Below are 16899 nucleotides of genomic sequence, written 5' to 3' on the forward strand. Positions count from 1 at the left end.
CTTTGCATGTTTTTCTGGTCACACTAATGGCCATTTCTACCAACACCGCTTAACTTTAATCTTAGCTTAACTCATTCTTTGTCTCTTTCTAAAGGAACAGTTAGAAGGAGACAAAGAGTGAGTTAAGCTAAGATTAAAGTTAAACGACGTTGGTAGAAACAAGCATAAGTCCCATAAGATCATCGGTCTTTAATAGTATCTCTTCGGTAGAACTAAAGTAAAATAGGTAGATGTGCAGCAGAATTTTGCAACAATTCGTCGGCGAAAGGATATGTGATAAAAATATTTCCCAAAGATGCCGCATGTCGTGCTGCATGGATTAAAAACATTAATCGGAAAAATTGGATGCCTACAAATCAATCATATCTTTGTGAGGTTTAGTAACATATAAAATTAATTTAAAAAATTTTTCTAAATAATATATGTCAAAATAATTTTTCATATTTACTATTTAAATAAAATAAAATTTATCATTATAATTTTATATCATTATAATTATTATTATTTATAATATTAATATTTTAATTTAAATAAAATTTATTATTATTATTTAAATAATATTTCTTATATATTATCTATATATATAATATTCATTATTTATTTATAATATTTATTATTAATAAATATTATTTATATTCAAAATAGGATTATTAAAATTTGAATATGAGCGCGAGTTGCATAAAAATGGCGGACTAATCAAAAGTGGCCCCCTGATGGCCAGTCTTTTATTAGAGGGTCTCTAGCTCTATCTTTTTCGAAGAGACCTTTGACTAGGCAATCTATGTTTTCTATCGTTTATGATAATCGGCCGCGCTGGTTTGACGCGTCGCCGCCGCCACCGCCACCTTCGCTGCCAACTCGCGATTGGTCGAAGCGTTCGGCCAATGAGCGGCGCCGTGCCGTCTAGGCGCGCTCTATCCGGGCGACCAGTGTACCGCCGGTCGCGTATCCGTTCGGGTTGTTTCTGTCGTCGAGCTCGCGTCCGTAAGATTTTTAACCCTTCGCGGGCGGATACCGGTAGTGCATCGCGAGATTTTCAGATATCTTCGCTTTCTCTCTCTCTCTCTTCTTGTCTTTCTTTCTCTCTTTCTTTCACATCGGATAATGATAGGTACGCGTCGATGTTAGGGGTCGGCGCGACGATACAAAGCGCGAGGGGATCATGTTATGGAGATCGGCGAGTTGACGTCCTCGTGTCTCGTCGCCGCGCCGTTTCCCCGCTCGACGGCGGGTGGGTCGTCAACCGCGTCGCCGAGTGATTCACCCGCTCGAATCGACGACAATCATCATCGCCGCCGCCGCTGCCGCTGATGCAGCCGCGTGCGAGCCGCCGCTGCCTCTCGCTCCCGGGACCGTCGTCGCGATCCTCGCGCGTTGACGCACGCGTTTCCATCCCCCGTTCCATCCCAGCCGCTGTAGACCGATAAGAAGTCGCCCGCGGGTTCGCCATCGTCACAGTTCATTATCGGAGTTCATTATCGCTAACGCATCTGCTTCATTAACAGGTGACAATTTTTCGAATGCGATCTTTATCTTTTATCGAAACGATGTGAGGAATATTTCTTGTCTTTCTCGACAGTTTAAAGCCTTTAATATGATATCAATAATATTAATAATATATATCATAATATTAATAATAGTGATTTTTTTAATGATAGCGATAGTAAGAAAAGAAATCAGTGATAGATAAGATCTTTAAATTAAATTGTAAGTTAATGAAATTTGCAAATGTTATACTACAACATGTAATGCATACGCGAGAGATTTCTCTGGTAATATCTCATTATATATTTCACAATAGATATTCTCCTATGCGTAATAGTTCAATAATTACCATTAATTAAACTGCAATATTCAATTTTGGGCGAGAAACAATACTCCCTCTGTACGTTACATCAGAAAATGTAAAGAAAATCCCTTTCTGTTTTTATACACTCAGCTCGGAGTCCGTTATATTATGATAATTAAAACAGGCGAGTTTGAAATGCAAATGTCATCTGAGGAGAAATCTCGAAAAAATATTTTGCGTAATTGAAAAGTTCACGATTCACGTCGAGGTCATATCGAGCAATTGACGCGTAACAACAGGTTGCTAAAAACTGATCTCTCGTAATCGTAAGTAAAAAAATTTACTTTCAAGTTTATATAGTTAAATATACATATATGGAAAAAAATTTATATATAAAATTTTGTACTCAAATTATGAAATTATCTTATCTGAAATTATCTTCTTTTTTTTTATCTTTTAATTTCTTTCCGCGATAAGGAATCTAGTTATTTAGTCTATATCCATTAGATTAATTTTTTTAAATAATAATCATACATATTAGTTAAATATGTGTGGCTATAATTGTCGATATATAAATTTTTACTTAAGTATTAATAAAATAGAAGTAATTGTGTGTGTGTGTGTGTGTGTGTGCACACACACGGGACTAAAGCAAACTCAAAGATTTGTTAAATGCCAAAGATTTTACTTTTGATGTAACGCGTTATTGCTCTTGTGACATTTTTTAACATTTTCCTGAAATGCTAATTTACATAATTGCCCATTGTAATTGTTTCCGTGCCATTAAGCGCAGGTACGACGTAGAGCTTTATTTATACATGATACAATATGCCTATTGACCCCATATGCCGCGTTATTATATCTACGCGATCTCATCGCGATATAAATATTTTGACATTAATCTTTAACATTTTCCATGAAAAATTCGCGTCTATTAACGTTAATTAAAGCGCACAGAAAAGTTGTTGCACCGCAAAACTCGGAGTGGTTTTGTTAGTAGCATTATTATTCTTTTATTATACTTTATCTCTCTCTCTTTCTCTCTTTTACATTAATATTAAATACCATTATTTTGTATTACGATTTATTATTCTGGTAAACTATGAATATTTCAACCGGTAAATTTTAAACTAAATAAAAATAAATCACATATAGGGAAAGATACATTTTTCACACAATATCTTCGAAAAATATATTTTTACTAAAAGTATTATTTTTTATTTTTACTAAAAGTATATTAAATATATATTAAAATTATATTTTTAATATATATTTTATACAATACCTACGAATAAAATTACTAAGTTAATTTAATTAATTTAATAAATCTGATGTAAAAGTTTCCTTCTTTCTTCCAGTATTTCGTAACTTGTTTTTATGTCGGAAAAAAAAGTAATTTGATAAAGGGAGAGAGAGGTTCTATATATCAAGGGGTTTCTCTATGCTGCTAATCTTGCGAGAGAATTGCGTTTTCTGGCTTTTATCAATAAATTTCGAGCGACCGCACCCCGAATCGATTTTCAAGTTTTGGCACGGTAACCTTTTGCAAAGTCATCGATTTTTATGCGAGCGATATTCATTCCTCTTATCCTTCCGGGCTATTTTTGCAGTTTTCTTCGCGGGAGTGACCCCGAAATCTAGATCTAAGATGCAGCCTCAGCTTATATCCTTACTTAATAGTGATTAATAGCGCGTATGCACGCCACTATCAAAGGAGCGGGAACGGGCTTATCCTTAGGATCGCGAGGAACTCGAAGCACTCGGAGGAGGGCCGGCATATATCAGATTTCTCCGCCCTTGCCTCTCTCGTCCGAGTCCATTTTTATTCGTAATGTCTTCCCTTCACGTGGGACTTATGCCAAGCGCCGAGAAATCACGCGCCATTACCGATGTAAATAACAAATACCGCAAAGTGAACTCTCTTCTCAAAGCTGTCACGAATTTCAATATTCGGAAAAATTCTTCGAGTTATTCCGTAAACGCGAAATAACTCGATTTTTCTCGACACGAATAACTTTAAAGATAGTAATTTACATTAAATTAATTTATTTACATATTTTTTATACATATTATTTACATATTATATTATTTACATATTATATTTATACATTAATCTACATTAAATTTTGCACAAATATATCAATCGACATCGATTTGGAAATATAATAATAAGAAATTCTCTCACAAATATAAAGAATGATTTATTCGTTATAAAACGAGAACATAAATGCTTTTAACAAGATGGAGCTTTCAAAGATGGAGTATATTACTTTGGAGGAGAATCTCTCGTGCAAATTTCGTGTATTCGTGTCCTCTTTGGGGTCATCCATTCAGTTGTAAGGACGAAATTATCCGATCGGAGGGAATATTGATATAATCGATAAACGCATCCCATGTAATTAGAACGTTAAAAATACCGCCCGTTACTATCTGAACGCGTATGGGATCACATGGGGGATATTTTTCGAAAGAGCGAGAGACAAAGAGAGAAAGAAAGTTTGTCGTCCAACAGAGAGGATCGACAGAAGGAAGTCAAGTGAGACGCGGCGGATCGATAAGGAAAAACGCACGATGGTGACGAGAAACGTGACGACGATGATGGTGTGACCTCACGGGACACCGGATATATTAAGGAACAGGAAGCGCGGGAAAAGGCGCCGCCGCTCGCCTTCTTGTTGGATTCTCGACAATTTAGGCGGCGGCAGGATCAAAGGTCATGGCGACGCCGCCGGACTCGCCAGGACCGGAAGAGGCGTTCTTCGAGTTCGAGACCGTGAGGGCGAGGCAGCAGACCACCAGGCCGGTGCCCATCGAGGAGCTCCTACGACAGACCAAGTTCTCCCGCCAGGAGATCCGAGTCATGTATCGCGGCTTCAAGCAGGTATGTGACATCTTTCTCGACCTATTAGAAGCACTATCGATTCCTTCCCCTCGGGAGGACTATAAACGTGAAATTATGCAAAAGGAGCAAAAGAAATGTTCTCACATTGTGCCACCGTTTTTTTACGATTTTAGAGAAGATTAAAAAAAAGGACGTCGATATTTTTTTATGGATAAGAAAAAAAATGTGTTGTACGAAAGAAATGTTTTTTTTTTTAATCATACGTTCAAATCTATTTTTTTCCTATCAAAATTATGATATTATATCGTATGATATTAATATCGTGTCGATTAAAAATAAAAAATTATTAATTCACGGCGTCATCAATTTATTTTCAGCATCATCAATTTATTTTCGTTGCCAGATTTTAGTAACTATATTACATAGCTCTTTTTTATAATATATACAAGATTTTTCTTCAATTTATTCGTGAGCAATATTTCTCCTATTTCACTCTTGCAGTTTCGCAATTCTAGTCCATAATATTCAGGATTCAAATAAAAATGCTTTAAGTCTCAAAAGAGAGCGAAAGCTTCTTGACACTAATTTACTCAGATCAGATATTTAACGCGCGAGCAGAAAGATTATTAATATAATTCTCGTATTCCATTATATTTTTCAATATATCTTGAAATATGTAGCTAGAAGACACTTTTGAATTTTATAATAGAAAATATAATTAAGCGTATAATTAAGTCTAACTCCAGAATCGACCGTTTTGAACTTGGAATCTTATCGAGGCCAAGATTTCCGAACATTGTTTTGTTCGACGTCGTCAAGATTACAGCAACATACGATAGCTGACAGGGTATCTGCAGCTTGTATTTTTAACTCCTTCTTTATTAAAGATAGTCCCGCAAAGTATTGATTATATTCACGGACATCCCACAGAAATTGTGTTAACGCGGTTACGTAAATGAATTGATTACAGCGCTGCTGGGCGCGAACGATCGTTAATAAAAAGCATTTCTTTTCAATTGACTTACCACGTCATCATCATCGAGTCTCTTCGGTTCGCATCCCTAACTATTCGCGACATATTTTACATCCTAGGTAATCCTAGGTAAATAGTAGACAATGCCTTTAATCTGTAAGACAGATCAGTTAACATTCTCAATATTTTCGAAAATTAAAACATAGAATCACGATAAAAAATATATCCCATGTAATGATTAACGACTACATTTAATACTATGTTTTTTTTTTTATGATACGATACGTAAGATGGGTCTCGATAAACATATATATATATATATATATATATATATATATATATATATATATATCTATAGCGATAAAGTTTAAATTGCGTTAACAACGCGGGGGAGTGATTGTATTGGACATAAGGCATTTATATCGATCTGTGAAACTTTGAAATATGGTATCTGGTTGCAAGGGAAAAGACTACGGCAAACAGAATTTACCTGCGTACATAGATAACAGAAACAATGTGCGATACAGGGGCGTGATAGTAAACGAAAAACACATTCATATAGCCACGAATGATTTGATATCCTGTATCCAATCTATGGCCAGAATTATAGCCATTCATATTGTCGTATCTTTTCCAAAAATGCAATAAGTTTACAATGGATTTTAGTAAAAGCTAAATCGTATTTTCCGAGGGGTAAACCGCTGATCAAAATTGTACACTAATGCCTACTAATGCCCAATTTCTGGGCATTACTGCTAAATTTTTAAAATTTAATAATTTAAATTTTAATAAATTTAAAATTATTATTTGGAAGAAAAGACTTAATAATACTTTAATAACATCCATAATACGCATTAATACTTCAATAAAACCTAATAATGCCCAAGTAATGCCCAAGCAATGCCCAGTAATGCCTCAAATCTGTACACCGCAATGCCCTCAGCGGTTTACCCCTCGGTATTTTCCCATAATATATAAAATATAACATATTGTTAAATATAACATGCTATATTAAATAAATAACATAATGTAATAAAGTAAATCTCTTTATTTTATTTCTACTTTTACAATTATTGCACAGATAGTTTTATACCACTTTGTTTAGAAATTGGGAATTTGAAAACCTTAAGATAAAAGATTAATTATATGTATATTACAGATTACTTATCTATAGAGAAATTAATATATATATATATATATATATATATATATATATATATATATACACTAATTAATTGTAAATAAATATTCACTTTAATTTTTCTTCGAGTATGTCAAGTAGAGCTGAAACATTCGCGGCGAGTATCGAGAAAATAGCGAGATATCTGCGATTTTCAGGTGAAATTAACACACACGTACCTTCCCTCTCTGCGTGCACGTAATTCTGCGTCACGCGTGTGACAGGATTCTTCATTCATGCCATGCGAGTGGATCAATGTAGGGAGAATGTCGGGGAGAATTCGCGCTATTCTCATACCTTGGTGCATAATTTTTTGCCGATGCACGGCTCGATGAAGCTCAAAGCTTCGGAGTCCGGTGCGATCCGTTACTTTTGCCACTCTTGTAAAATATTCACCGGCAAGTGCGGTCGCACCGACTGACCTGAGATTCCGTGTACAAAGTAATGGTGGCCAGTCCACCTGAGTCGATCTCTCTCTTCGAGGCTTGACAGCGAAAATATCCTCTCGGGCTCACCCTCTGGTTGTCGCTGGTTGTTTTATACGATCTATCCTGGAAGAAATGTGCACGCTACGCCGATGAAATTGCGCATCTCTCTATGTACACTACGATTACAACCGCAAATCATTCCAAAGGGAATGGTCTGAGGCGTAAATTCACATAAAGACTCGTCTCTTTATATTCAGTGTACATTCGGATTTTTTTATTTCATAATTTTTTTATTTTATTTTATAAATACTCTGACCTATTTGAGGTAAATTTATCTTTTTTTTTACGTAAATATCATTATTAAATTTTGCCGTCAGATTTTAATCTTCTGTTACAATAAATATTATTATTATTATTATTTATAAATTATTATTATTATTATTTATAAATATTATTATTATTATTATTTATCTTTGGGACACCTCTCGTATGTATCTATATCGATGTATCTATATCGATGTGTTTCGCGCCTGAATGCACATATCTAGAGGTGGTTTGATGAGTACGTCACGTGTAAAATTCCGCCATGCACGAAAATTACACATTTCCCTTGATGCCCTCGTTTACTGGGATTTATTCTCGCATGGATGCGATTTTGGAATTTGAGAGAGACGCCATGTCACGCGCGTACAAGGTATCGTCCCTTTTTCAGAGACTGTGGAAGCATAGGGTCCCTCCCGGCGCAGCTATTTGAATTTATCGCGATCACGGGAATACCGTCTCGCAAAAGTGGTTGTGTTTCTTGGACATTTTTGCTCGCGCGGGAAATCACCCACGAGATTGTCGTGATTGCGATAGACGGGCACATGTGAAAGATTGTTTCTTAAAAATTGCGATTTTGATAAGATTAAAATATTTAATAATTAAATTTAATTTAGTAATTAAAATATTTGTAATAATGATACATTTGAATTAGATACATGTTTGCTGGAAAAAAAAGCTGGAGAAAAGAAATTATTTTGTCTCCGTTCTTGTTTCTATTTCTGTCGCGATATATATACACAATTCGCCTTCGCGTTAATAAAAAATAGGATTAAATATTGACGTATTATTTTTATTAAAATTTAATGATAATGATAATATAAGTAAGAAAAAAAAGTAATGTACAAAGACAAAACAGTTTACTAAATACATTTGCGAAATATTGAATGCAGTCGTTAAACATGTCGCATGTTGACACATCTGTCGCATTTGTGTCTATTTATATTAGCGCGAGGTAGAAAAAAAATGCGACGAGAGTCGCAATAAACGGATGCGTAAAAAGCGCGAGGATGTGTGTGTGTGTCTATATATTTTCGCAGGTATTTTTTTATATTCTATTATTTACAAAAAATAAAGATATATTTCATATAATATATTCTCATCTCTGTCAAAACATTTTGTTTTTTAGCTTTTATACTAAATATATACACACACAGGGTGTCTCATTTTAATCGATCACCCTAGTAAATCGTCCAACTTTTGGCTATAATTTGGCTATAAATCTTTATAATTTTTTATACATAATGTTACAAGGAATCTATTTCATAAAACAATCAGAGTAGTTCCATTTAAAAAAATTAAGTAGTCCTCCAAATCTATGAAATATCGTTTGATCTATCTCATGTTTCTTTTGAAACCCTGCAATATCTTTTTGTCTGAAAAATTTTTTTCTAAAATCAAAGACAGAAAAATTTAATGGATGATCGATATGTGTTTTCTTTACACCAATTGATTTCTCTCATTATTTTGTACATAAAAGTATTATGGTAAGATAATCGAAAAAAGAATATTTTACAAGATATTTTTACGGTTTATGTAAAATTAAGAAATGATTTCAAGCCTCATAACTTGGAAAGTACTTAATGAAAACTAACTTAATTATAGTGTTTTGGAAAGCTCTCGAGATGAGCTGCAAGAATATGTAATAAAAAGTAGGCGATTCCATTTAAAAAATTGAAAGTGGCCTTCACGTGACCTTCAAATAACTATTCAAGGTCAAACTAATGACACCACCTTATGTCCCCCTTGAAACCATACAACTTTTGTCTGAAACATCTTTTTTCTAAAATTAAAAATAAGAAAGTTATTTGGGGTGGGACATTAAAATGGGACACCCTGTATATATGCATCTTACTTTTTAGGAGAGATAAATTTACGGAACACATGCGCGCGCGCGCGTGCCCCGAATATTTATCGGGATGCTTAAACCAGGGTAACTTGTATATCTCGGCAAGGGCACCGTTTATATCGACCTCGACTCTTAGACTATTTATTCAACTTCTGTGAAAGCTCGGTTCATTCGCTCGTATCTTGTACCTTGACGTATCGTACAACATGCAGCAACATTTCCACCGTTCGCATACTCGAAACGCCATACTTTCGCCAAATGCGCTCCGCGTATCTGAAATATTTCAAATTTCAAAGCCAAATACGTAAACCTTTGAGCGCTTAGAATATATCGGGCTTCAAAACGTACAGCTCCTTTTGATGCTCCTCCATATGTCAATAAAATCTTCTTGATTTTCGAATTTTTCCGTACGAGTGAAAAGATTTTACCAATATTTTTCATGACGTTGTAATACTTTTGTTCTCTTTTTTCCCCTATTATTTTTCACATTTACGAAAAGATTTTACAAATATTTTTGTATAATATTATTACACATCTTCGTTCTCCTTTTTTTCTATTATTTTTCACATTTAATATTAAAAGGGAAAATTATGCTACCACGAGAAGTATCGAAAAGTTAACAATTCACTGCAAAATTTAAGTCTATTCACGATGATTCAATTTACTTAGCGAAACGTGGCAAGCTGTCTGGTCGCTAAATTATTCAGTAGTCGCTTACACAATAGAGCGCATACATCGCGAAGGTACATAGGGTGGCGTATAAGTGCGAGTTAAATCCTGATATTTCTTCATAGTTGTTCCTATTTCTTCGCGATTCTAATGATATTGCACGCAATTGTCCGATTGAATCTTCTGAATCAAGAATACAGGACGAGTTTGTGTATGTGCTTCTTTTTCATCCGAGGGCAAGAATGAGGATATCGTCTATAATTTTTTTATTTTTTTCGAGAATGCAAATGAGAGAGAGAGAGTGAGAGAGAGAGCTGAGACAATCGCATTCTCAAGACAATATGCTTCGTAATTATTGTCAGCTCACAATGGGGTGACGATAGGGCGAACTTTTGAATAATGAGAGGAAGGCATAGTCGGATCCGCCATAGTTAGATACCATGTGTCATTGTGTAGCAGGTTGTGTACAGATTAGCCTGCGAGAGATGCTCGCAATCTTGCTAGTTTAGTATCTTAGGCTGATGCATGTAACCCACATCTATCTGCGAAATCTGGAAATGTCTGGAGGGAAGCCAATACTATATGCTTATTTCAGTTATTTTTTTTGGCTGTCTCATATAAAAATTACTCTGTATATTTTTGCTCCTCTTATTGAAATGAAAACATTATGCTTTTTTTAACTTATTTAACTTGCCAAGTCCATCGTGAATTGTTTTTTGCAAAGTGATTTCTCATTTTTTCCAAAAATCATATTATTTTCCCAGTCACCCGTTGAATCATTAACTATCTTCTATTTTCGAGTCTATTATACTTTTTTCACGTTCCCCGACAAGCATTCGTGTCGATAATAATCAAATTAATCGGAACATCAAACGGATCCAATTACGAAGCTCATTTCGTACACAACCGCAACCGTCGCGACACTCGCGTAAGGATGGATCGTCGAGATATGCGCGAGACGTGTTGAATCACCACGTGCCTACAAAGGTGCAAACATAGCGTATTACATAGCTTGGGAGACCGGAATTAATCCCTTGTCAGAACACACAGTAGTTACCCGAGAGATCCTTGTTCCATCGGTTGAAAGCTGTCTGCGAATCGAACTGTACTATGATTTTCGAGATCTTTTAGTCTGAAAATCATGGCAAAACGATGACGATATTTTATCCTCCCACATGCAAGGAGAGTGGATTTTGCCCGAAATTAATAACTCGTACAGGACGTTCTATCGCATTTAAATGAAACTTTTTTTAATTCAATATTTTTTTAACTTAATTTTTTTTAACTTAATAAGAGATTCCTCGTGGCAAACTCTTCGAAGTAATCTCTCCCTCCTTTTTCTTCAAGCACGAATTGTCATTCGCTCTCTTCCCGAGCAAATGACAATTATTGCGCTGAAACTTTTAACACGATTATCTTGACGCGCCGTGTATTAATCGCGGTTAAGTTAATCGCGCGAATTAATATCGATCCCGTGGGAATAACGCGTAAATTATGGGCCGCGACGGGGATAATGGATTCCACATGTAGATCGATGACTGGAAAGTCTCGTATCCACGAGGATATCGGGAAATGCGTAACGTCGACGGCGTGACAATTGCAGCTGCATTATGCTAATGCGATTCGTGTTCGATGTCTATCTTGAGAATCGACGTCCAGGAAATTACACGACTTAACGAAATTACGACCCTTCCTTTCCGCTCGATTTTTTTTTTCTGCATTGCTCGATTTTAAGGACGTAGTACCTTCCGCTTGTTTTATGCGAGTCGATAGTCATGTTTGTTCAAGGAGGCAACCTTGCACGTTATGTTTCATCGATCGACACAGTGTATACGGATTTATGGGATATTAAGAGTGTAAAGAGTTCACTATAGCAAAATGTGCGAACGACGGATTCCTCGAGTGTAATATAAATTTTTATTCAGTATTATCAGATGCTTACGAAGGTAATTATGAGGAATTGATTACGAGAACATTTAATAAGGAGAATAATTCTTGTTGAAAATTAAGAGGAAGGAAAATAAACGAAAAATTTTCTCTCTGATTTCTAGCAAATTTTATATCAACAGAAATGTAATTTGATTTTTAATTGCTCAGTCTCTATCTCTACGCAAGATACTTAAAAGTTTGTTACATTTTAGTTGAGCAGATGAATGAACAGCAGGTTCGTCGAATATATAATGTTGATTTTTATTTGAAATTTTGTCAAATGCTTAAGGTAATTATGAGGAATTAATTACGAAGACACGTAATAAGGAAAGTAATTTTCGTGAAAATTAAGAGGAAGGAAAATAAATGAAAAATTTTCTCTCTGATTTCTAATAAATTTTATATCAACAGAAATGTAATTTGATTTTTAATTGCTCAGTCTCTATCTCTACGCAAGATACTTAAAAGTTTGTTACATTTTAGTTGAGCAGATGAATGAACAGCAGGTTCGTCGAATATATAATGTTGATTTTTATTTGAAATTTTGTCAAATGCTTAAGGTAATTATGAGGAATTAATTACGAAGACACGTAATAAGGAAAGTAATTTTCGTGAAAATTAAGAGGAAGGAAAATAAATGAAAAATTTTCTCTCTGATTTCTAATAAATTTTATGTCAACAGAAATGTAATTTGACGCTCTATCTCTACGCGAGATACTTGAAAGTTCGTTACAGTACATTTTAATTGAACAAATATGAACAGCAAATTCATCGAATATATAATGTTTTCATCCGAAATTTCGTCGAATGCTTACGAGGCTAATTTTGAAGGATTAATTACGAAGATACTTTGTAAAGAAAATAATTTTGGAAGATAAGAGGAAGGAAAATAAACGAAAAAATTTTTTTCTCTGATTTCTAACAAATTTTATATCGACAAAAATATAAAAAAGAAATATAAAAACAAAAATATAAAAATAAAAAATTTTTTACACGAGATACTCAAAAGTTTATTGCAACAAATTTTAGTCGGGCAGATATGAACAGTAAGTCCATCAAATGTGTAATGTCGACTTTTATCCGAAATGTTGTCAAGTGCTTACGAAGAAAATTATCAGGAATAAATTACAAAGATACTTAATAAGGAGAATACATTTTTGTGAAAATTAAAAAAAAGGAAAAATAAACGAAAAAATTTTTTCCTCTAATTTCCAGCAAATTTTATGTCGACAGAAATGTAAAATTTGACGCTCAGTCTCTACGCGAGATACTTAAAAGTTCGTTGCAGCAAATTTTAGTCGGGCAGATATGAACAGCAGGTCCATCAATTTACGTTATCAAATGTCGACTCGGATTAAATTAATTCCAGACGAAGGGGGGAGATGTTCTTTCTTTTTCCACGCGTGGATTTCGTGCTTCCTACGCGTGTGGGAATGAAATTAGGGCTTCCATTCATCGGCGAGCAATAATTTTCCCGGCAAATCGCCGTAGCTCACACTCAATTATCCGCGCAAACCGTATTTCTCCGCTCTTAATCTGCTTCCCTTCTCGATCCATTTCAGTCCCGATAGTCAAATGAGCGTGTAATAGTCGGCGGCGCGCCCTTCTCGTGCGAAGAAGCAAAGTAGATACATTCGTCATTCCCGATGCACTTTGACACGACATTAAGCATTCGTTCGTTTATACATGAACCACGTGTAACGAATCGACCGTCGTTTCGTGACGGTAAGAACCATTAATCTGCTGATGAATGTCGGGTCTTAATTGAACAGTCATATTGATTTGTGTCGCGTATGGCAATATATACAGAGTGCTTTGGGTATGAACTATATATTCCAAGTATTCCAAGTATTATTCAGAGCCTATTGTGATAACAAAATGATCCCCTCTTTCTCTCTTTTATTCTTCACAAGATTTCTCTAAATTATCTAAAACGAAAATTGTTTAAATAAAATTAATTTTTTTATAAAATTGTATTATAATTAATTAATTAAATATTATAATTATGTGTATTATAATTAATTTTTAAATAAAATTTTTATTTTTAATTTTTCAATTTCATTGTATTATTTTTTTAATTCCGTATAAAAAGAGGAAATCTACAGTTTCTGTCAAATAATTATATAAATTGCTCGTTATTTTACTTTTAAATATTAATGATTTTATATTTGACCCTTAATTACCGAACGACACGAACATTACGATTAACTTGCTGCCCCCGTAAAGAAACACTTTACAAATAATCTGCTGGATTGAGCGCGCGCTGTGGGATGTCGAAAAAAATCTTCACAAGATTTCTCTAAATTATCTAAAACGAAAATTGTTTAAGTAAAATTAATTTTTTTATAAAATTGTATTATAATTAATTAATTAAATATTATAATTATTTGTATTATAATTAATTTTTAAATAAAATTTTTATTTTTAATTTTTCAATTTCATTGTATTATTTTTTAAATTCCGTATAAAAAGAGGAAATCTACAGTTTCTGTCAAATAATTATATAAATTGCTCGTTATTTTACTTTTAAATATTAATGATTTTATATTTGACCCTTAATTACCGAACGACACGAACATTACGATTAACTTGCTGCCCCCGTAAAGAAACACTTTACAAATAATCTGCTGGATTGAGCGCGCGCTGTGGGGTGTCGAAAAAAATGGGGTTACGTGCAAGCAGGTGCGCGGCCTCGGACGATGTTGCCTCGCTATAATCGTCGGCGATTAAGTTGCAAGAGAGTGGAAATTAGCGTGTAACACGCGGACCTCCCCAACACGAACATTTGAGATGCGTGATGCCGAAGCGTTTAGCGTTTACATTATTTTCGCGAACATACATCCTCTCTCTTCCCACCCTCACTTTTCTCTCTCTCTCTCTCTCTTTCTATTCTCGCGCAGATCTTTCGGATCTAATCTAAACAGGTGGTCGTTCTTTTCCGGGCTAGGCCGCGTTTTATTACTTCCAAGACTTCCCTCGAGCCCGGATTTATTAAACTGAGGCAAGGAGAGAGAGCGGAATTTTGCGTCATGAGCCGTTATATTGCGGTATCGACTAACCGATTCTTTTCGGGTAATTTAAGATATATAAGGTCTACGAGCGCGTTATGTGCTACGCGGTATATACCTATGTGTGCAGATCGGGAAACGTAATATTTATCAGATTACGAGAAATGGGAGTCGTAAGAAAAATGGATTCGATTTGTGCGAAGCCATATTCGCGTTTTATTGCTTGTTAAATACGGCGAATTAAAATATCTTCAATAAATTTGGCGTGAACAATCATACATATTTCTGGTATATCCGTAAGCAGACTATGCAACTTTTTACTTTTCTTTTTATTTTGAATAGAGCGTACATTTTTCATTGATTTTCTTTTTTAAGGTATTACTGGATTTATTTATAAACATTATTATTATTTATTATTCTCATATTGTTGTGCCAAATTATTATGCGATATGTGAGAAATTAAATTGAGATTGTATTATTCGTAATTACCGATCTGGAAAAATAAAAAATAACGCTTCTCTCAAATAAATAACGAAAAATTAAAGGAAGATAAATTCAAAATATTACTGCATCGTGATCGTAATGATGAACTGATAATAATTCGTAAGCGAGCGAAATCGACTGGAAATGATGATAACGCTACTTTAAGGAGCGGGGAAGCTTTAGATTTTTTGACTTGTCCTACACTCCTACACGTTAATGCTAACATTTTATCAGGAAAGTTGACGAAAAGTAATTCTAATAAAGACTATTAGCATGAAAATTACGCTCTATCTATACGAATATATCTCGCTATTCTTTCTTTCTTTCTTTCTTTCTCTTTTTTTTACTCTCTAGTTTTTTTAGTTTCATTGTTCCTGCAGAATGGTTTCTCCTCACCGTATATAAATTTTCCATTCTTTCCTTGCTCTTTTTTCGAACCTTTTTATTCCTGGAAACGGAAATTTTTTAATGCACAAGAATTTTTGATATATCTACTTTCGTGTATAAAATTATAAAATTTATCACACGTAGCAGGCAATACAGTAGGACATTAATACATTTATTAAATTCATCGGAAAGTTTCTAATAAAATATTTGAATAAAACAATTTATAACAAATGAGATGATTATATATTAAATTTTCGACATATTCATACATGTTATAATTAAATCGATAATGTTATTAAACACCATGAATTAAAAATGATAAATATTGCTACGCGAACGATTTATCGTTCCATTATATCACACACATATAGTAAGGTGTTAATTAAACTATTATCTCGATATAAACAAGAGAGGCAAAGTATATGATATTTTCGGAGATATATTTTCACGAGGCGAAATATGCAAAGTGGAATCGGAAGCAGCAGGAAGTTTGCCTTCTGAATATATTTCTATTGATATAAAATTATTCGCCAGGCTCTTGTCTCCGTTTAATAAGCGGCTTTTCCAGCGGAGAGAATCCCCCCTTCTCGGGGGAAGTCCGGGAACGTCCCTGTCGTCTCTTTGCTTCTTTTCTACGCCATCGCTAGCCGTATCCCCATTTTCCAAGGATGAAATTTCCGCTATTCTTCCGTCGTTTCTAGTTCGTAACTCCCCGCGATCCAGGGCGCTTTTATGTCCTGACAGCTGTATTTCTGGCAAATACAAATCTTCGTGTGCATGTGCGCGTGCCAGCGAATGCACACCCCTTTCGCTCCACTTTACCCCTATTCGGAGCCTTTTCCCTTCGCGAGCTTTTCCTTCGCGCAAAATGACGCAAATTGTGCTGGTATTATTGCATTACGTCTAATTAGATTACATCCGCGGTTTCGAAGTAATATGCGGTTTACTTTAAGTTTAAATAGAATGTTTTTCGAATTATTTGCATTTATTGATCATTTTGTAACTATAGACACATCATGCAATCAGATTATTCGTGCGGCA

At 34.6% G+C, this 16899-nt stretch overlaps 1 protein-coding gene across 5 annotated transcripts in view; it reads left to right on the forward strand.

The window, feature by feature from the left end:
* Positions 1-941: 941 nt before the first annotated feature.
* Positions 942-16899, forward strand: part of LOC145960879 (A-type potassium channel modulatory protein KCNIP1) — a 62207-nt gene continuing 46249 nt past the window's right edge. For 2 of the 5 annotated variants that reach the window (XM_083080579.1, XM_083080583.1), the window contains exons 1-2: positions 942-1505; positions 4302-4670. In XM_083080579.1, coding sequence (XP_082936705.1) covers positions 4506-4670 — 165 coding nt within the window. In that variant the 5' untranslated portion in view covers positions 942-1505; positions 4302-4505. Of the gene's footprint in view, positions 1506-1939; positions 2116-2182; positions 3681-4301; positions 4671-16899 lie in introns of those variants that run through there. The other 3 variants (XM_083080580.1, XM_083080581.1, XM_083080582.1) reach the window with 3 other exon arrangements.

Source organism: Camponotus vicinus, unplaced genomic scaffold (genome assembly GCF_025532165.1).
Source record: "Camponotus vicinus isolate PSW18456_S1 unplaced genomic scaffold, iyCamVici1.0 SCAF_10, whole genome shotgun sequence".
NCBI lineage: Eukaryota > Metazoa > Arthropoda > Insecta > Hymenoptera > Formicidae > Camponotus > Camponotus vicinus.